The 21,672-nt window shown below is 40.5% G+C and overlaps 1 protein-coding gene across 9 annotated transcripts in view; it reads left to right on the top strand.

Moving 5' to 3' along the window:
• The window catches only part of ITSN1 (intersectin 1), a 257,189-nt gene that overhangs the window by 85,257 nt on the left and 150,260 nt on the right, over window positions 1-21,672 (top strand). For all 9 annotated transcript variants that reach the window (XR_001715152.4, XM_016947143.4, XM_016947144.4 and 6 more), the window contains exon 5: window positions 7,561-7,721. Coding sequence is in view for 8 of the 9 variants with exons in the window: in XM_016947143.4 (XP_016802632.1) it covers window positions 7,561-7,721 (161 nt within the window). In the remaining variant the exon portion in view is untranslated. The remainder of the gene's footprint in view (window positions 1-7,560; window positions 7,722-21,672) is intronic.

Genomic DNA, 21,672 nt, shown 5'->3' on the forward strand with positions numbered 1-21,672 from the left:
AAATGGGCCCTGAGAGGAAAGAAGGGAGCCAGACACATGAAGGCAAGGATTAGATCAACTTTGTGATCTGGTTCAGAATGGGTGTCAGGGCAGACAGCCGTATAGTCATAGTTTGTACTTTCTTAAGACACTCCTGAGTATGTGTCAGAAGGGCCTTCAGCCCCAACAAGATCAATTTGCTAAACTCATACAAAAAAAAAAAAAAAAAAAGAATAAGCACCCTGGACTCTTGATCCCCTCTCCTCCATCCCTCATTCCTGAGTCTTTACCATCTCAGTAGCTCATGGCGTTGAACTAAGATGACATCTTAGTTACCTGGCTGCCCAAACTGACACCTGGGCACCGCGCTTGATTTCCCTCTTTTCTTCACCCTGCATACCCAGTCCATCAACATAATTGCATTTACGGACTTTATCCCCAATCTGGCCACTTCTTTCCTACTGCTACCATCCTAACCTGTCATCTCACCTGGGCCCACTGTTCGAGCATCTGGACTGGGTTGTCTCTTTCACACTTGCCCCTTTAGAGTCTAGTCTCCAAACAGCAGCTGGAATTTTTTTTTTTTTTTTGAGAGAAAGTCTCACTCTGTCGCCCAAGCTGAGCAGTGGCGCAATCTGGGCTCACTGCAACCTCTGTCTCCCGGGTCTAAGCGATTCTTCTGCATCAGCACCTTGACTAACTGGGATTACAGGTGCACACTACCACACCTGGCTAATTTTTGTATTTTTAGTAGAGACGGGGTTTCACCATGTCAGCCAGGCTGGGCTCGAACTCCTGACCTCAGATGATCCACCCGCCTCGGCCTCTCAAAGTGCTGGGATTATAGGCATGAGCCACCGCGCCTGGCCAGGAATAATCTTTTGAGGAGTGCAGTGGTGCGATCTCGGCTCACTGCAACCTCTGCCTCACAGCTTCAAGTGATTCTCCTGCCTCAGCCTCCCAAGTTGCTGGGACTACAGGCGCGCGCCACCATGCCCAGCTAATTTTTGTATTTTTAGTAGCAGGGTTTCACCATGTTGGCCAGGATGGTCTGGATCTCCTGACATTGTGATCTGCCTGCCTCGGCCTCCCAAAGTGCTGGGATTACAGGCTCGAGCCACCCTGCCCAGCCTTCTTCCTGTTCGTTAAATGGGCCAGGTTTCTCCTTGCCTCAGGGTCATTGTACGTAGTGTTTCCTCTTCCTATAATTCAGTTGCTCTAGTTCCTCACATCGCAGGTTCATTGCCTTTCAGGTTTCAGTTCATATGTCACCTCCCCAAAGTGGCATTCCCTGACCAGCTAGTCTAAAGTGGTCCCCTCTGCCCACCTCTTTCCCTTTACCTTGGTAGCACTTATCACCATGTAAAATAATCTGGTTTGTTCTCTTGTTAGTTCTGCTTGCACTAAAATATAAGCTCTGTGGTGCTAGGAACTGTGTCTTTTTCATAGATATAACCCCAATTTCCAGATAGATGCCCAGCCCCCCACTCCCCCCTGCCCCATAATTGGTTTTTGAATGAATAAGAATGAATGGCTGACTGGATTAGTCTGCACTGCTGCTGGGTCTCACCTCCAGCCCAAGGGGCAGCAGGTGAGAGATGAGCAGCCTGAGGCCAGGCTTTGTGGATGAACTGGGCTCCTAAAGGAATCTGTAGGTGCCAACACTGCAGGGAATGAGGTGGGACAAGAGGAGCCTGGCCTCATCCCTTCATCCTGTAACACACACAAAGTAGTTTCAGAATTGTTACATTCACCTCCACTACAAACAACAAATTTAGGCCTGGTGCAGTGGCTCATGCCTGTAATCTCAGCACTTTGGGAGGTTGAGGCAGGAGGATCACTTGAGCCCAGGAGTTTGAGACCTGCCTGGGCAACATAGTGAGACCCCATCTCTACTTTTAAAAAAAAATTATCCAGGTGTGGTGGCACATGCCTGTAGTTTCAGCTACTCAGAGGATGGGGTGGGAGGATCACTTGAGCTGAGGATTCAAGCCTGCATTGCGCTATGATTGTGCCACTGTACTCCAGCCTGGGCAACAGAGTGAGACCCTGTCTCAAACAAACAAACAAACAAAAAAAAAAGAACCTAGTAAGTAGTGTAAACCAAAAAGTATCTGAGACAAGAGGTCTCAATCATTTTAGGAGTTTATTTTGCTAAAGTTAAGGACATGCCGGGAGGAAATAAGCACAGGATCACAGAAACTGTGCTTTTCTCCAACAATGATTTTGATGGCTTCAGTATTTAAAGGGAACAGGTAGGCTGGAGGGCAAAGAGGGAGGATATGGTAATCCATATATTGCCAGAGAAAAGGAGCAGGCAGGGAATAGTCAGTTAGGTAATAGTAAATCAGTAAAGTGCTCAGTAAGTCGGCACTTTACATAAGGTAAAATGGAACATAAAGTAGCCTGTAGAGGTGTTTGACCTTTTATTTGTAGCTCCCTGCTTAGGAACAAAGGGAATGACAGCTTCTTGCATGACTCAGCTTTCAGCTTACTTTTCTACCTTTTGCATAGTGAATTGGAGTCCTGCGTTTTTATTTTCCTTTCACAGTAGATTTCAAGATTACTTTGTAGTTCCTTTTGTTTTTAAACAGAGGACATAGAAAGTACTATGTGAAGTTACTTGGACTAGGCTTTCTTTTCCACCTCTTATGTGGATATGTTAGTTATTTATAATATGATTAGGTTTATTTTCATTTTTATTTACTTTAGATATGCCTCCTCATCTTTGTGGACTTAATTTTATTATTTAAATACATAACAGATTAAAAAGGTTCTAAAAACCAAAACTAACAAAAAGGTGTGCTCAGACAAGGTCACTCCCTCTTCTATCCCTTTACCCTGTTTCCACCCGTTGTATTAGTTTCCTGTTATCCTTCATTTATTTTTGTTGGAAAAAAGGTACATAATGTATATAATGTGTATGTATTCTATTTAAATTACTTCCTTTCCTCCTTACATTAAGGTAACCTGCTATAAATGCTCTCTGTTCTTTTTTTTTTTTTTTTTTGGAGACAGAGTCTTGCTCTGTCACCCAGGCTGGAGTGCAGTGGCGTGATCTCCGCTCACTGCAACCTCCATCTCCTAGGTTTAAGCAATTCTCTGCCTCAGCCTCCTGAGTAGCTGGGATTACAGGCACGTGCCACCATGCCCAGCTAATTTTTTGTATTTTTAGTAGAGATGGGGTTTCACCATCTTGGCCAGGCTGGTCTTGAACTCCTGACCTCATGATCCACCCTTCTCGGCCTCCCAAAGTGCTGGGATTACAGGCGTGAGCCACCGTGCCCAGCCTGTTTTTTTGTTTTTGTCACTGCAACCTCCGTCTCCTGGGTTTAAGCAATTGTCATGCCTCAGTCTCCCAAATAGCTGGGGCTACAGGCGCCTGCATGCCCAGCCAATTTTTGTGTTTTTAGTAGAGACAGGGTTTCATCTTGTTGGTCAGGCTGGTCTCGAACTCCTGACCTCAGGTGATCCACCTGCCTCGGCCTCTCAAAGTGCTGGGATTACAGGCATGAGCCACCGCGCCCAGCCGTAACTACCATATTTCCATAAATTTCTGAGAATTTTCATTACCAGGGATTCCCCACAGTTATGTTTATTGAGAAAAGCATTTTTTGAGTATCATGACGTTTTCAACTAAATGTTGGGATTGTCGTGTGTGGTTTAAAGTCAAGTCCCTAGAACCTCATGATTAAGTTTCTTCTCCTCACCCATGGAAACACTTCTGTAGGACGCCTTTAGAGTCAAATTAAGCCATTACCTAAAGTCTTCTTCCCTAACCTACTCATTTTCCCACACTGGATATTCCTGTTTCTCACCAGAGACCATACTGGGCAGTGGTGTGGGGAACAGGGAGTGGGCACCTGCTTGACTGATTGATTGGTTTTAGTGTGCATGTTGATGTTGATTTTTATTAATGGGAACTCTTCCCCACCAAACCGTTTTAAATAGTTGCGTATCTTTTAAAAAACTACTTAGCAAAAGCAGGAAGTTCACCATTTCATTTTATTTAATTTCCTTTATAAAACCTGAAAGGTAGTACAAAAATAAAGCAACCAGAAGCCAGTTTCATCTATGAACATAGATCCAAAAAAGTCAAAATCTTAGCAAATAGAATTTCACAATGTATGAAAAGAATACACAATGACCAACTTTATGCCAGAGGTGCAAGATTGGTTCAGAGTCGAAAAATTCTATCAACATTAGTCATTATTTCAGCAGATAAAAGGAAGAAGAAAACTTGTGATCGGATTGGTAATTACAGATTAGGCACCCGATGAAAAATACAGTAACCATTTCTAATAAGTAGAAAGGAAACTACTTAAATATGTGAGACTACTATCCATGAAAAGAGTCAAACTCTGTAAAATATTTGAAAAGGTTTATTCCAAGCCAAATATGAGTCACCAATGGCCTGTGACACAGCCCTCAGGAGACCCTGAGACCATTTGCCCAAGGTGGTTGGTATATAACGTGGTTTTATACATTTTAGGGAGACATAAGACATCAATCAATATATGTAAAATGTACATTATTTCGGTCTGGAACAATGGGACAACTGGAAGCAGAGGCTTCCAGGTCATACGTGGATTCAAGAGTTTTTAATTGGCATTTCATTGAAAGAGTTATTATCCAAAGAGCTGGAATCAATAGAAAGGAATGTATGGGTTATCATAAGTGGTTTTGGAGAACAAAGTTTTGTCATGCGGGTGAAGCCTCCCGGTAGTAGACTTCAGAGAAAATAGATGGTAAATATTTCTTACCAGACTTTAAGAGCCTCCTTTATCAGTTTTAAGGCCTGTGTTGATGCTAATGCTGGTCAGCTGGGCCTGAATTCCAAAAGGGAGGAGGGTATAATGAGGCATGTCTGACTTCCTCTTCCCATCTTGGCTTGAACTAGTTTTTCAGGTTAATTTTGGAATGCCCTTGGCTGAGATGAGGGGTCCGTTCAGATGGTGGGGGGCTCAAAATTTTGTTTTCGGTTTACATTACTTTCCAGAAATCACTACCAACTGTCATTCTAAACAATGAACTCTATTAAACTATTAGCTCTAGTAAATCTACTGTTTCATTTAAACTCAGAACTGAGCAAGAACGCATTCGGTAATGTCTTAGAGGCAGTAAGAGCAATAAAAAAGATTGGCCTAAATATTGGAAAAGAAAGATAATGCTCATTTTTTTCTAGTTATGTGATTGTATACTTAGTACACCCAAGAGATTTTAGTTTTAAAATATTAATAAGAACTTGTAGGAGTCTGGTAGGATAGCTAAATACAGCCTAAATAATTTTTTAAAATAAAAAATGTTCTCTGTGCTTGAAATAAGCACCTAAAAATGGAAATGGGGGGAATGTTTCATCTAAAATCTGGCAAAAATGATAAAATTCTTCAGAATACATTTAGCAAGAAAAGCATATTATATGAAAAAAGTGATACAATTTTATTAAAGGAAATATTAGTATATTTGAACAACCGGAAAGATTCTCTTTTCTTTGGTTGGGTAAACTATTGATGCAAAAGCAATTGCGGTTTAATCAATTCTCCAAAAATCCCCTTCTAAGGCAGTTTTTGGATCCCAGTAGGGTTGTTTGTATAATAGATAAAATAATCTAAATGTTCATAGGAAAATAGACACCCATGAATAACCAAGGGGAAAAAAAAAAACCTTCCCAGACCTTCCCGGATCACAATATACCAGAGAGCCAGTGTGATCAAATCACTGTAATATTGACCTGGAAATTGTTCAGTCAGAATAGATAGTCTAGAGATAGTTCTAACTTCATATGAACATTTGATACATGATAAAAATGTATATTAGTTCAGTGAGAAGAAGAGGGATTGATTAATAAATATTACTGGGAAAGCTAGGAATCCATGTAGAAGAAATATGATTGGACCCTGGAATAACTCCCCCACCCCTACACATAATTATTGGTTTAAGGATTGAAATGAAATAAAATAATACAATGTTAGAAAATCAAGGACTAACAACCTTCTAATCATATGATAAAAGAAATATTTTATATACGAAAATTTAGAATTTTTATGCCGTACATATACATAAATCAACAAATAATGAATTTTTAAAAATCTTTCAGCGGTCAGCAGATAAACAGTTAATTTGTGATATACTATGAACTCTTATAAACTAACAACAAAAAGACATGCAATATATAGAAAATTTGGCAAAGGATTTGAATAAGCAGTTCATAGAAGTGCAAATCCAAATGGCCACGAAATATAGGAAAGTGATGCTCAGGTTCACAAGTAGTGAGAAGAATTCAGATTCTGAATTCTTTGCTGAAGGGCCCATGACTACAGGAGAATGGGGAACTCCTATCTGAGGCAAAAAGAAGGTTTCTGCAACCACAGAGCTTTGTTTCCTGCATTATGATCTTTATTTTCTAAAATGATTGTGCCAACTTTTACAATCTTGATCACTTCTAGAGATTTGTATCTTTGTCTTATGCCATACTTTTTATTGTGTTACATGTTTTCTTTCTTTGAGTTAATTCCAGCTATGCAGAATTGTTTTCTGTGTAACTTAATTTTCTTTTGTGAACACTGTCCGGATATGGCTCAGTCTAAAAGATCATGGTATTTTAATTGAACTGTCTTATTTAGATCTTTCAAATACATTTTTCATAACATTGGTTTAAAAAAAATCCTCATGCTTTTAATATCTGGATTAAAAGAAAATCTGAATAAAACTTTTTTATGCAGAAGAGGTTAAGTCATGAATATGCACAGTTTTGATGATATAATGTAGTTTCCAGTTACAAGGACAAACTTTTGCTTACTTGATCTTAGCCAAAAGGCCGAGAAGCGATTCCTTTTGCTTACTCTTCTTTGAGAAAGTACTTTACATTAAAGCTCATTACAGTTTGCACTTGGACCATGTATATTTGAGTACCATTTTCAAATAGCAAACACATTTTGTAAGCTAACTTACAAAATTGTTGAGTGATATGGGGCATGATTCTAAGAAAAGTTAGTTTCAAGAGCTTTAGAGGTTTAGTAGCATTATAGTTGAGTAACCCTAGCATAGCATAAGTAGGTAGCATAGCATACTGTGTCATGTTCCCACATTGAGGTTTGTAGAGCTCTATGAAGAATGCAATCTAAGTATCTCTAGCAATATTAACATTCCGTTTCTAAATCTTTTTCTTTTCTAATAGCTTTATTGTGAAAGAATTCACATAATAAAATTTACTCGTTTAAAGTATCTAATTCATTGGTTTTAGTTTATTCACAGAGTTGTGCGACAGTCACTATTAGCTAATTTTAGAATGTTTTCATCACTTCAGAAAGAAACCCCTTCTGATGTCTAAAGTACAAATCCTCACACTGAGGCTGAAAATTACCTGCTAAAGTGGCAGAGTGAAAGATATTTTATGTTTATATAAAACTTGGCCAGTATTTACAGGCTATTCCCCATAGTTTGGTAAACAGTTATGTTTTCTGTTGTTGTCTCTAGGGGTAAGAGTGCTAATTATTTTGTTTTCGTGTTGGTGGGAGTGGTGGTTTTGGAAAGGTTCTTTTATGGTCACAGTTGTTCTCAGGCCATGCTGTTGGTTTGCAGGGCACTAGCTGACATGAATAATGATGGAAGAATGGATCAAGTGGAGTTTTCCATAGCTATGAAACTTATCAAACTGAAGCTACAAGGATATCAGCTACCCTCTGCACTTCCCCCTGTCATGAAACAGCAACCAGTTGCTATTTCTAGCGCACCAGCATTTGGTAAGTCTGAAAATGAATTGGTTTCTGTATTTTCTTGTATATTTTAAAAATAAATGTTTTCCTTTTTTTCCCTGTCGGTTTATAACATTATGAAATTCTAGGAGGTAATTCTGTCTGAAAAATGATGGCCCCCTGCAGGAAGATAGTGCTGGGGAGAAGAAGGAGCATGTTCACATTTGAACCCTAGGATATAAAGTAATCAAAATGAAAGCAGAGATGCAGGCCGTCAGTCAGGGGAAAAGGAACAAACTTACAGTCCGCTGCTGCAGCTTCTGGGTTTTTTTTTTTTTTTCTCTTCCATTGATCCTTCAGGTTGTTGCATACTTCCTTTTGATTTTCGGTTTCCATAATGTCTGTTTCTCCTTGTGCATAAACAATTCCTTTGGATTATGGCATCTAGAAATATATATATTTTGAATCACAGTATTGAGTCACTTGGCCACATTAAATTCTTTCTTAGAACAAAATGGAATAGAGAAAAAATAAACATTGTTATCCTGATTAAAAACCTAATTCCAGCCGAGCATGGTGGCTTACACCTCTAATCCCAGCACTTTGGGAGGCTGAGGCAGGTGGATCACCTGAGGTCAGGAGTTCGAGACCAGCCTGGTCAACATGGTGAAACCCCATCTCTACTGAAAATATAAAAAATTAGCCAGGTGTGGTGGTGCACACCTGTAATCCCAGCTACTCGGAGAGGCTGAGGCAGGAGAACCTGGGAGGCAGTGGCTGCAGTGAGCCAAAATTGTGCCACTGTACTCCAGCCTGGGCGACAGAGCAAGACTTCGTCTCAAAACAAACGTGATTCCATAAAAAATTATCTTTCAACCAGGTATTTTTCTTATAAGTTAATTGATTAATTAGTTGACTGAGATCAGTAGTTCTGATTTCTGTTCTCATTCTAGACTTTAGGTTAATTTGAAGATCACAGTAATAAAATCTAACATCTGATTCATGGGGAGGTTCTTTAACAGTTTAAAACAAAACATGAAAATTGTGGCTAGAGTTTCTTTTCATCTCTTCATCCTCAGATAGCTGATGATAGGTGATAAAGTGAAATAGATTTGGGAGGGGGCAGTCAACAGTAATTCAGGGTGTCTCTGATACAATTAATGATAAGCTAAGATACAGAAATACTCTGGTTTTACTTACTAGGTTTCCTATTAAAAACAATGTATTGCCTTTCTTTTAGTAAGTTTTAGCCACAAGGCTGGTTTTTGTAAGGGGAAAGGTTTTGGGAAGATTTTTAGGCAAATAGGATAGTGGTCCAAGAAAAGAAAGAAAAATCCATATATGAGCAAAGGCGAGGAAGAGCAGAAGTGAACACTGCAGCAGCCTCCACATGACTGGGGCCGTTGTTTGTCTTGTCCAGTGTGTGCTCACAATGTTTAGCCTTTAGTTAACCAGCTAATTTAAGTGGAACTTGCTCTGAATCCCTGAAGATCTCTGTAGCCAATCTTTGGTCAGGACCCAGGTGTTAAAATAATTCAAGGGTGTTTGGGGTCGAACACAGTGGCTCATGCCTGTAATCCTAACGCTTTGGGAGGCCAGAGCAGGAGGATTGCTTGGTCCCAGGTGTTGGAGACCAGCCTGGCAACATAACAAGGCCTCGTTGCTACTGAAAATTTAAAAATTAACCAGGCATAGTGGTGGGTGCCTATAGTCCCAGCCACTTGGGAAGCTGAGACAAGAGGATCACTTGAGCACAAGAGGTCAAGCCTGCAGTGAGCCAAGATCACACTACTGCACCCCAGCCTGGGTGACAAAGTGATACCCTGTCTTAAAAAAAAAAAAACAAAAAACGGTATTTGGTTTTCTTTTGGCTTTCTTCCAATGCTACAAGAAGAAATCTCATAGTGGAGAAAAGGTCAAATGACTAGAGGCACCCCATTTCTCCTTTTTCTCTCAAACCTGGGGTCAATTTTTCCTGTACCATTTAATTCATTTTCTCTTATTCCATTCTGCCATCAGAATTTCAGTTGTGGAGCTATTGCTGATTTGGTTTCAGGAGGTTGTGACCTTACTGCTGAGAAAGTTTTGCAGTCATTAAGTAACCTGCTACTGTTAAACCTGCCAGGATTTCTGACCTAATACTCTGCCAGGCAGCCCATCACTCTTCCCCCCAGACTTCTCCCTGTCTTTCCTCACCTTGTTCTCACCACATTGATGTTCTCAGTAAATGATTTTGATGAGGCTAAACCATGAAGGATATCAGAACATAGGAGAAGTTACCAGTATATGATCTTGATCAAGTTTACTTAAGTATTTTCTAGTTCTGCCTCTCAGCTCAATCTAGGGTAAAATACACATATATATTTTATAGTTCGTTGAGCCACTTGAGAATAAAATAATTTATTACTATTGTCATTGTTTTATTTATTTTATTTTATTTTTTTTTGAGACAGACTCTCACTTAGTCGCCCAGGCTGGAGTGCAGTGGCATGATCTCGGCTCACTGCAACCTCTGCCTCCCGGGTTCAAGCAGTTCTCCTGTCTCAGCCTCCCGAGTAGCTGGGACTATAGGCACATGCCGCAACACCCAGCTAATTTTTGTATTTTTAATAGAGACAGGGTTCCACCATGTTGGTCACGCTGGTCTTGAATTCCTGACCTCAGGTGATCCACCCACCTCAGCCTCCCAAAGTGTTGGCATTACAGGATGAGCCACCGCACCTGGCCTGCTTTCTAATTAATATTGAAAATTATTGGTTAGGTGTGGTGGCTCATACCTGTAATCTCAGCACTTTGGGAGGCCGAGGTGGGCAGATCGCTTGCGCTCAGGAGTTTGAGACCAACCTGGGCAACATGGCAAAACCCCATCTCTACAAAAAATACAAAAATTAGCTGGGTATGGTGGTGTGTGCCTGTAGTCCTAACTGCTTGGGAGGCTGAGGCAAGGGGATGGCTTGAGCCCAGGAGGTGGAGGTTGCAGTGAGCCAAGGGAGATTGTGCCACTGCACTCCAGCCTGGGTGACAGAGCCAGACCCTATCTCAAAAAACAAAACAAAACAAAAATCTGACTCTGCATTTCCTTGCCCTTATATATAGTATGTGCCTTCACATATAATATTTGATCACAATGATAACCCTAAAAAGTATGCAGACTGTATTAGCCCTGTTATATAAATGAGGGAACTGAGATTCTCAGAAATTGAACATTTTGCTTAAGGCCATATTTCTAACAAAGGAGATAGAACCTGTCCAAAGCTACCATTTATCTAAAGGCGAGATGGAGTCTCACTCTGTCGCCCAGGCTGGAGTGCAGTGGCATGATCTCGGCTCACTGCAACCTCCGCCTCTCGAGTTCAAGCAATTCTCCTTCGTCAGCCTCCCGAGTAGCTGGGATTACAGGCACCCACCACCACACCCGGCTAATTTTTCTATTTTTAGTAGCGACGGGGTTTCACCATCTTGGCCAGGCTGGTCTTGAACTCCTGACCTTGTGATCCACCCGCCTCGGCCTCCCAAACTCCTGGCATTACAGGCATGAGCCACCGCACCCGGATGGCTTTAGGTTTTTTAAAATTACCTTCTCCATGCCTTCATTATCACCAAACTAACTGGGTGACATGACGTGTCACTCTTCCATGGTTCCTTGTCTGCATGGGTTTTTTGTTTTGAGACAGGGTCTCACTCTGTTGCCCAGACTAGAGTGCAATGGCACGATCATAGCTCACTGTAGCCTCCAACTCCTAGGCTCGAGCGTTCCTCCTGCTTCAGCCTCCTGTGTAGCTGGGACTACAGGCATGTACCACCACACTGAAGTAATTAAAAAAATTTTTTTATAGATAGAGTCTTGCTCTTTTGCCCAGGCTGGTCTCAAACTCCTAATCTCAAGTAATCCTCCCATTTTGGCTTCCCAAAGTGCTGAGATGACAGCATAAGCCGTGGCACCCAGCCTCAGATATTTTTTAATGTAGTTGTTAACACACTATAGAATTAAGGCTCAGACTGGAGTCTGAACAATGATTTTGTTCAACTCCCCTACAGAGAAGAGAGAAAAATGGGGTGCAGTGATACTGTGACTTGCCTTGGAGCACCCTGAAAATAGAATTTTCTATTCTAGGAAATTCTATGGGTAGACTTGGTACCTTCTTTCACCAGTGTGCACTCAGCATAATTCTTTTGTTCTGGACCCAGCTTATACAGGAGGAGTCTGTTTTTCTTTTGCTTGGTTTTTGTTTTGCCAGAGTACATGGTTTTATTGGATTAAACCAGTGTTTTGTAAGCCCCTACTGTGTGTCCTAGTTGCTGGGAACATGCTGGCCAGCAAGACCTCATGGCTCCTACCACTGTGGATCTTATTTTCAAATTGTGGGGAGCAAGGAAATAAATACTTTTAGGTGAGAATAAGTGCAATAAATTCATTAAAACAGAGTAATAGTAGAGAGACAGAGAGAGAGAAACCAGTAGAACAAGATGGCCAGGGAAGAATTCTTTGAGCAGATGACTTTTGGAACTGATGTAGATGATGAGAGCCATGTGAAGACCTAGGGGAGAGGCCTTCCAGGCTAAAGGAACTGCACTGGCAAAAGTCCTAAGGCAAAAACTAGCTTGGGGTTTGGAAGGTGTGCGAGGGGCGTCGTAGCTGAAGCATGGGGAGACCATAAGGAAAAGCAAGCAAACAACAGATTAAGCAGAAGAGTGACGTGGTTGACAGACTTATCTGTGTTATCTGAAGACTGGAATGTAGGGGACAAGAATGGAATCCTGGAGATCAGTTAGGAGGCTTTTGCCACGGGCAAGAGGCAATGGTGATTTATATCTGGTGGTGATAATCAATGTGGAGGACAGATTAGATTCATTATAGCCTGTATTTTGGAAAAAAAGTAAAAAGGACTTGTCAGTAGATTGGAAATAAGAAATGAAAAAGGAGTATTAAGGCTTTTCACATGAATAACTAGATGGATGGTATAAGTGTATACTGAGATGGGGATAACAGGAAGAGGAATGGTTTTAAAGGAGAAATTAAGAGTTTTGGTGATTTTGAGAATCCTAGTAGATTTCCGAGTTGGGATGTTAAGGAGACAGGGATGACTACATTTGACTGAAGCTCAGAGGAAGGATCGATCAGCTCTGGGGCAGTTTGGATATGGAGAGCATGTCTTAGGGGCAAGCTTAGCTATAAGGAGTACAGTGTAGACCCAAGCCTTGATGTGATGTGACATTTAAAGGTCAGGCAAAAGAGGAGAAGCCAGAAACTGAGACTGACAAAAGTGAAATGGCAGAAGATTGGTGTCCTGCTACCAAGAAAAAGTGTTTCAAGAAGGAGGGAATGCTCCATTGTTTGAGCTGCTTTTGAGAGATGGAGTAAGAATATGGCAGAACAGTGGTGATTAGATTTGATGTGATGAGCTTTTGAGTGACCTTGACAAGCAGTTTCAATAGAGTGATAGGGACAAAATCCTGATTGGAGGCTTGGAAGAGGGGAGAGAATTTCAAGAATTAAGACTTACCCAGGACGAGGTGATGGCAGCCAGAATACGGCTTCTGGTAGATGTATTTATTTAGAAAGTCATTCATTCAGAAAAGGTAGTCAGTTGTCAAAAGGATGATAGTCTTTTTGCAGTGGCTATTTAAAGCACAGTAGGCCAGGCACGGTGGCTCATGCCTGTAATCGCAGCACTTTGGGAGGCCAAGGCTGGAGGATTGCTTGAGGCTCCTAGTTCAGGACCAGCCTGGGCAACATAGTGAGATCCTATTTCTATTTTTTTAATGTAAGTAGATAAATAGATAGATAGATAGATAGATAGCTAATAAATTTTTCCTTTTCTGTAAAATGGAAAAATTATTATGTAAGAGAAGATTTTTAACAAATTTGGAAGCTTAAAAGATGCTTTTACCAGTCTGATGATTAAACAGTATTTTTAAACTTGGCCTTTTCCTCAGTGTCTTTTTGAGGTTAGCCTCCTTTTAGGTTAGGGGTCTGCAGCACAGATGGGGTACGTGTCTTGAAGGTTAACTGGTTGCGCAGTATGCTGTGTCAATCCTTTTGAAAGTCTGAATGATGGCTCATGAAAACTTTTTAGTTTGTTTCCATCTATTTTTAGTTGTTGCTTGAGTAGATTGACATTCTTACTTAAGCAAAAACCAGGATTTGGAGTATAATTCAGTATAGTTATCAAAAGAACCAAATTTTTAAAAAGAAAAACACATTAAAGATATAGTTATCAAATAATCTTAGAAAATTTTGGAATTCCAAAACTGACAAGGTAAACCTGATACATGTTGCTATGTGTGGATATGTAAAGTTAATCTGATTCCAAATGAGATGGGTGATAATGTGCTTGATAGTGTGCACGTGAACTGTAAACCAGTCATCTAGATGACTATAATTAATAAACTTAGTAAAGCCCAAGTTATAATTTTTTTCTTCTCTTTGTTGGATTTTCAGTGTCTATAAACATTGTTTTTAAAAATGAAAATAGGCCGGGCGCAGTGACTCACGCCTGTAATCCCAGCACTTTGGGGGGGCCCAGGCGGGCGGATCATGAGGTCAGGAGATCGAGACCATCCTGGCTAACATGATGAAACCCCGTCTCTACTAAAAATACAAAAAAAATTAGCCAAGCATGGTGGCGGGTGTCTGTAGTCCCAGCTGCTCGGGAGGCTGAGGCAGGAGAATGGCGTGAACCCTGGAGGCAGAGCTTGCAGTGAGCCGAGATCGCATCACTGCACTCCATCCTGGGCGACAGAGCGAGACTCCGTCTCAAAAAAAAAAAAAAAAAAAAAAAGGGAAATAGTCTGATTTTCTTACTGTATAAGTAATAGATGCTGCTTGTGAGTCAACAATGCAAAAAGACTTAAAAAGTAAAAATTACTATTAATTCTGTTACCCAGTGATGACCACTGTGCTCAACAACACTATTTTTAAAATCTTTTTTTTTTTTTTTTTGAGGTGGAGTCTTGCTCTGTCCCCCAGGCTGGAGTGCAGTGGCACCTTCTCGGCTCACTGCAACCTCCGCTTCCTGGGTTCAAGCGATTGTCCTGCCTCAGCCTCCCCGGTAGCTGGGACTACAGGCATGTGCCACCACGCCTGGCTAATTTTTGTATTTTTAATAGAGACGGGGTTTCACCATGTTGGCCAGGCTGGTCTCGAACTCCTGATCTCAATATCCACCTGCCTTGGCCTCCCAAAGTGCTGGGATTACAGGCGTGAGCCACCGCGCCTGACCCTATTTTTAAAATTTTACACAAGTAATACATGCTCTTAGTAAAAAGAAATACAAACAAAACAGAATTGTGTACATTTGTAACAGTGCAGGAGGAAGAGGGAAGAATTAGGGTACCTGGTGCACTTGAAACAGGAGAACCCCAAAATAGCTAACAGGTATTTGCAAGAAAGTTCAACCAGGCTGAGAGCAGCAATAGAAATAGGAAAGGGTTGTGCTCTCTGCAGTACTGAGTGAGTACAAAGGATCTGAGAGATTTGGAGCAGTCCAGCCCCTATGAACTCAAAAGACTGGCCCAACAAGCCTTCCTTTTGGGACAGGGCTTCATACTCAGGAAAAATGACTGGGAGTGGAATCAAAATTGAGCAGTACAGGGACATGGATACAAAGGAAAGAGACGGTCCAGACAAAAGTAGGGGGGGAGAATGGAGACTGGAATTCCTAGGAAGCAAGGCTCACATAAAAATGAGCAACAGAAAGTATCAAGCAAGGTCAAATCCACTGCAGAAAGTGTCAAGCAAGGTCAAATAACACAAAGTTATTAGAAAAAAGGAGAATAAAGGGAGAAATAACACTCCTGTGGACAGTGAAAGCACACCAGTAAATCACTACTTCAAAACAAGCTCAAAGAGAATAAGAAAATGATACAAGACTTGAAAGATGAAAGTAAATCAGAGTTTTTAAGGCTCATAAATAAGGTGACAGAAAGAATGAGAAATAAAAGAAAAATTCATTCTAGAAATGAGGATGCAACTAGAAGCAACACAGGGGATACTAACTGAAGAAAAATAGAAGTTACAAAGAGGAAAAAAATTTAAATTAAAAGGAAATGAGGCTGGGCGCAATGGCTCACTCCTGTAATCCCAGCACTTTAGGAGGCCGAGGTGAGTGGATCACCTGAGGTCAGGAGTTCAAGACCAGCCTGGCCAACATGGCAAAACCCCGTCTCTACTAAAATTACAAAAACTAGCTGGGCATGATGGCACATGCCTTTAATCCCAGCTACTTTGGAGGCTGAGGCATGAGAATCGCTTGAACCCGGGAGGCAGAGGTGGCAGGAAGCCGAGATCACACCACTGCACTCTAGCCTTGGGGATAGAGTGAGACTAGGTCTCCTAAATAAATAAAAGGAAATGGAAAAGATATAAAAAGAATTTGAGAAACAGTAACAAGTATTTAAGACAAAGAAGATTGAATGTATGAGCAGCAGGAGTCCCTGAGGAAGAAAACTAAACCAATGGAATAGAACAAATGATAAAAATGAATTCAAGACAACTTTCTTAAAATAAGAGATTCTAAACTATATTTAAAAGAGTATCATGTGGCCAAGAATATCAATCTAAAAAGTCCAACACTAAGATATATTCTAGTTAAAGGAGAAATTATTTAGACATGTAGAAAAAGAAAGCATATGACTTACAAGGGGGAAAATTAGATTATCTTCAGATTTTTCAACAGCAGTGCTTTCTGCTAGAAGAAAATGGAGTAACATATTTAGAATTCTCAGGGAAAGAACAAGCCAAGGATTTTGTGTCCAGAAAAACTGACTTTCAAGTAGAAAAAACAGACAAAACGTTACCAATTTATAAGGCCTCGGGGTATGTTAACATGAGCCTTTCTTAAGGAATCTATTAGAGAATGTGCTCCAGACAATCAAAATAGCTAGACCTAGGTCATCATAAGGACTGGTGGTGAGCACTAAATATATAGTTAGCTGTAGAACTAAGACTGAAGGAAGGCTGAGGAGGAGAGAGTATCGGATGTAATTCCCATGCACTGTCAATTGGATACGATAAAACTTTAAGGGGGGCAGGACTGCATGCAAAAAAATGATTTAATGCATTCAGAAATTAGTATTAGTATTGTTATTCTGAAACTGTTGTCTGAGATATGTGGTGAAAACAAATTAGTAATTACGGAATAGTCTAATTCTGTCATTTTCTATATCTTTGAAATCTGTATTCTTGGTGTGGAAGAAAGGAGATAACAAATGTAATAGTATCAAATGTAATGAAAAAGCAGTATAGTCTTGGATTTGATTTTCAAATCGAAAGTATTAATATGAACTCAGAAGGCGTCTCTCACCACACCCCCCATTCTCTTCATCTATCCATCTATTTGTCTCCTAGTTCTGTTCACTGAAAAGACTAGATACAATCATTTACCCCAGCAGCACTGAGCATCCTTAGCGTCCAGATTGTGAACTTGAAATATCATTTCTCACCAAAAGAAACCAGAGTTTCTTGGAGAAATGGCTGAATCCAGGTCTAGATATGAAATGTGAAGAGCTTGAAGGACCCATCTTGTAATACTGGTCAGCAAGGAAGTTATCAAAGCATAGTAGGAGGATATCAGAAATTCTCAGAAGCCAACCCGAAGAGGCTTACATTGGCCAAAGAGAGGACAGTTTGAACTTCAAGAATGATAATGTGCCATGAATTAAAACTCAATAAATATTTGTAAATTTATGACTCAATAATGATTTAATAATATATTTAACAAGAATAATTTACCTTAAGAAGATCCTAAGAAACCAGTTCATTACCTTGAAAACAGGTAAAGGGAAAGAATCAGGCATTTATTATGCCTTTTGTATATGAGCTGTAGAACTGGATAGCCAACTAGTATATCCTCATTAGAAGCACCTCTTTATAAAATTATTACAGCTAATAAATGACAAAGACATAGTAGGATTAGAACATCACTATTTTCAACTCCCCATAAATGAATAAATATAGGCGTTAAGCATCAATGACTGCCAAGATCACAAAAAGATAGCTACATTTTGTGTGTGTCCTGTAGTCTTGCCAAAGAGATCCACCCTCAGCTTGATCCATTCTTTGGATGTAGCTGCGTATTTGCAGGAAATACAGAATATAGAGGGAAATGTTGAACCGCACCATGAGAATGCAATCAGCAAAATCCAGACTGGGAAACTCCACAGGTCACATGGCCTGGGTCTTTCAACAGAAAAGAAAATGAAAAGGATGGAGAGGGGACTATGGATTAAAGGAAACCTAAAAGACATTTCAGCAGTGAGATTTCCGACCATGCATGCCTGAGTTGAGATGAGCAAATTCTTCCCTCAAGGGCAGAATTGACAGAATAACCATTTCAGTGCTCTGGAAATTAACCAAAGGTATATAACATCTGAGAATCATTTATGCCTGAAAAGCTGCTGAGCTTCAGATATGAAGCAGAAGTCTGTTGCATTCTTTCCTGGGCATTTTCCTATCCCCCAACACTTCAGCTTGGTAACGTGGAGGGACAGGTTGTAAATATTAGCAGTCTTAACTGCTGTCATTGAAGGGGGCTTACTTGCTTTGGGAGTGGGAAGTCATGCCTGTGCCCAGCAGCTTCGTCAGTGGAAATGACAATTCTGGCCACAGAAGAGCAGGTATGACCAGCCACTCTATTATCCTGAACTCGTGGTCATGGCCAGGGCAAGTATATTCTTGGCTGAGGCTATGCACATGTGTCGCGGAGACCAGGGTGGGCCCGAGTCAGCTGCAAACTCCTGACTAGCCCTCAAACTGCATGCACGTATAGAGAATATGCGGAAAGGCCCTGTGAAATGTTAAAGTTGAGGAAGACTTTAAAATGGTCTGAACTTTGAATGCATTTTTGTGCTGACAGATTGGCAGAGAAAGGAAGCCTTACTGACTTGAGGTGTTTGAGCACAACTTCCGTCCCATCATTGGCTGACTACTGTGCTACAAAGATGCAGGTGCAATCCGTAAAAAGCCAGGCTTAAAGATAAAAACGAATTTTTTAAAAACCCAACTGAGCAGAACCATCAGGGGCTGCACAACAAGGGAAGACAGATTTTTCTGAATTAGCCTATGCCGGTTACTAAATAAAGATAGAAACAACAACCTTCAGGGGGAAAATCAGAGCCAGAGTAGCTACAATGTATTATCTGAATGTCCATTTTCACCTAAATTTGAGACATTAAAAAATAACAGGAAAGTATTGTCTCACCCTCAAGAAAAGAGGCAGTCAGTAGGAACTATCTCTGATCCAGCTGTTGGATTCATTTAGCAGACAAAGGCTTCAAAGCAGCAATTACGTTCAAAGAACTGAAGAACTAAAGGAAAACATGGAAATGAATCAACAGACAGACACTCTCCAAAAAACAATAGAAATTACAAAAAAGAGGAAAATTGAAATTCTAGAAAAGTATGACAGTTGATGTGAAAAGTTCAATAACTGGCCGGCCACAGTGGCTCACACGTGTAATCCCAGCACTTTGGGAGGCCGAGGCCTGTGGATCACCTGAGGTAGAGAGTTCGAGACCCGCCTGGCCAACATGATGAAACCCCGTCTCTGCTGAAAATACAAAAAATTAGCTGGACATGATGGCAGGCGCCTATAATCCCAGCTATGTGGGAGGCTGAAGCAGGAGAATCCCTTGAAGCCAGGAGGCAGAGGTTACAGTGAGACGAAATTGCGCCATTATACTCCAGCCTGGGCAACAAGAGTGAAACTCCGTCACAGAAAAAAAAAGGAAAGTTCAATAACTAAGGCTGGGAGCGGTGGCTCACGGCTGTAATCCCAGCTCTTTGGGAGGCTGAGGTGGGTGGATCACCTGAGGTTAGAAGTTGGAGACCAGTCTGGCCAACATGGCGAAACCCCGTGTCTACTAAAAATGCAGAAATTAGCTGGGCGTGGTGGCAGATGCCTGTAATCCCAGTTATTGGGGAGTCTGAGGCAGGAGAATAACTTGAACCCGGGAAGTGGAGGCTGCAGTGAGCCAAGACCACGCCACTGCACTCCAGCCTGGGCAACAGAGTGAGGCCTTGTCTCAAAACAAAAACAAAACCTGAAAAGTTCAATAACTAAAATGAAAAATTTACCACAGGGTCTTAATAGCAGATTCAAGATAGCAGAAGACAGAGTCAGTGAAGTTGAAGATTAATCAATAGAAATTATTCAATCTGAAGAATATGGAACAAAAAGATTGAAAAAAAAATAACAAAGTTTCAGAGACTTATGGAACAAGACCAAGTTTACCAATATGTGTGTCATGGGAGTCTTAGAAGGAGGATCATGAGAGAAAGGTACAGAAAAATATTTGAAGAATAAAAGCCAAACACTTGCCAAATTTGGTGAAAAGCAATAGTCTACACAATCAAAAGCTCAACACACCTCAAGTAGGGTAAATACAAAGAGATCTACACCCAGACACATCATAGTTAACCTACGGAAGCCAAACACAGAGATAAAACCTTGAAAGCAGCAAGAGAAAAGCAACTCATCATGGATAGGGGAGCATAGATATAAATAACAGCAGACTTGTAATTGAAAACAATGGAGGTTAGAAGGCAGTGGAATATTCAAAATGCTGCAAGAAAAAATTCAACCCGAAATTCTATATTCAGCAAAACTATCATTTAAAAATGAAGGTGAAATAATGACCTTTTCAAATAAACAAAGACAGAGAGAATTCATTGCTACTAGACCTACCTTAGAAGAAATACTAAATGAAGACTTTCAGGATGAAATGAAATGACAAAAGGTGGTAACTTTAATATATGGAAAGAAATGAAGAGCATCAAAAATGGTAAATATGTAGGTTAATTTAGAAGACCACATAAATCTATTTTTCTTCTTTTCTCTCAAGTTTAAAAGATATAAGATTGTATAAAGTAATAATTATAACTCTATTATTGGGCTTATAACATATTATAATGTATGCGACAGTAATAGCACAGAAGAGGAGAAAGGGAAATGAGCTATATTTGTGTAAAGTTTCTATATTCTGCCATTAGAAGTTGATTATGATAAATTAATTTGGAGATTTTAATCCCTACAACAACCACATAGAAAATTACTTTTGGATGGATACAGTGGCTCACCCCTGTAATCCCAGCACCGTGAGAGGCTTGAGGCCGGGAGTTTGAGACCAGACTGAGTAACATAGCAAGACCCTGTCTCTACAAAAAAATAAAAACTTAGCTGCATTTGGTGGTGCATGTCTATAGTCCCAGCTACTTGGAGGCTGAGGCAAAAGAATCCCTTGAGCCCAGGAGTTCAAGGTTACAGTGAGCTGTGATCACGTGACTGTACTTCAGCCTGGGTGAGAGTGAGACCTTATCTCTAATAATAAAAGAAAAAAAAGAAAATTTTAATTACTATTATTATGTAATAATACTCTTTTCAGTTAGCTTTCTCAGGTTGAAAAGAAAATTTACTTTTAAAAAATAGTAAAGGTCAGACATGGTGACTCACGCCTGTAATCCCAGCACTTTGAGAGGCTGAGGCAGGACGATCACTTGAGCCCAGAAGTTCGAGACGAGCTCAGGCAACATAGTAAGACCTCATCTCTACCGCCCCGCCAAAAAAAAAATACACGTATATATATATGAAACTGGGTGTAGGGATGCACACCTGTGGTTCCAGCAAGTTGGGAGGCTGAGCTGGGACGATCGCTTGAGCCCAGAAGGTGAAGGCTACGGTGAGCTATGATCATGCCATTTCACTCTAGCTTGGGCAACAGAGTGAGATCTTGTCTCAAACAAACAAAAATATTTTAAAAAAATCAATAGGGGGCATTTAAACACTAAAATTTATTTACTCCACATGAAAGAAGGTATTAAAGTTGGGACAGAGAAATAAAAAAGAAGGTAAGCTTTTTACTTTTTTTTTTTTTTTGAGACAAGGATCTCACTGTATTGCCCAGGCTGGAGTACTGCGATGTGATTGTGGCTCACTGTAGCCTCAACCTCTTCGGCATAAGTGATCCTCCCACCTCAGCCTTCCATGTAGCTAGGCCTACA

This window comes from Pan troglodytes, chromosome 22, assembly GCF_028858775.2.
Source record: "Pan troglodytes isolate AG18354 chromosome 22, NHGRI_mPanTro3-v2.0_pri, whole genome shotgun sequence".
Classification (NCBI taxonomy): Eukaryota; Metazoa; Chordata; class Mammalia; order Primates; family Hominidae; genus Pan; species Pan troglodytes.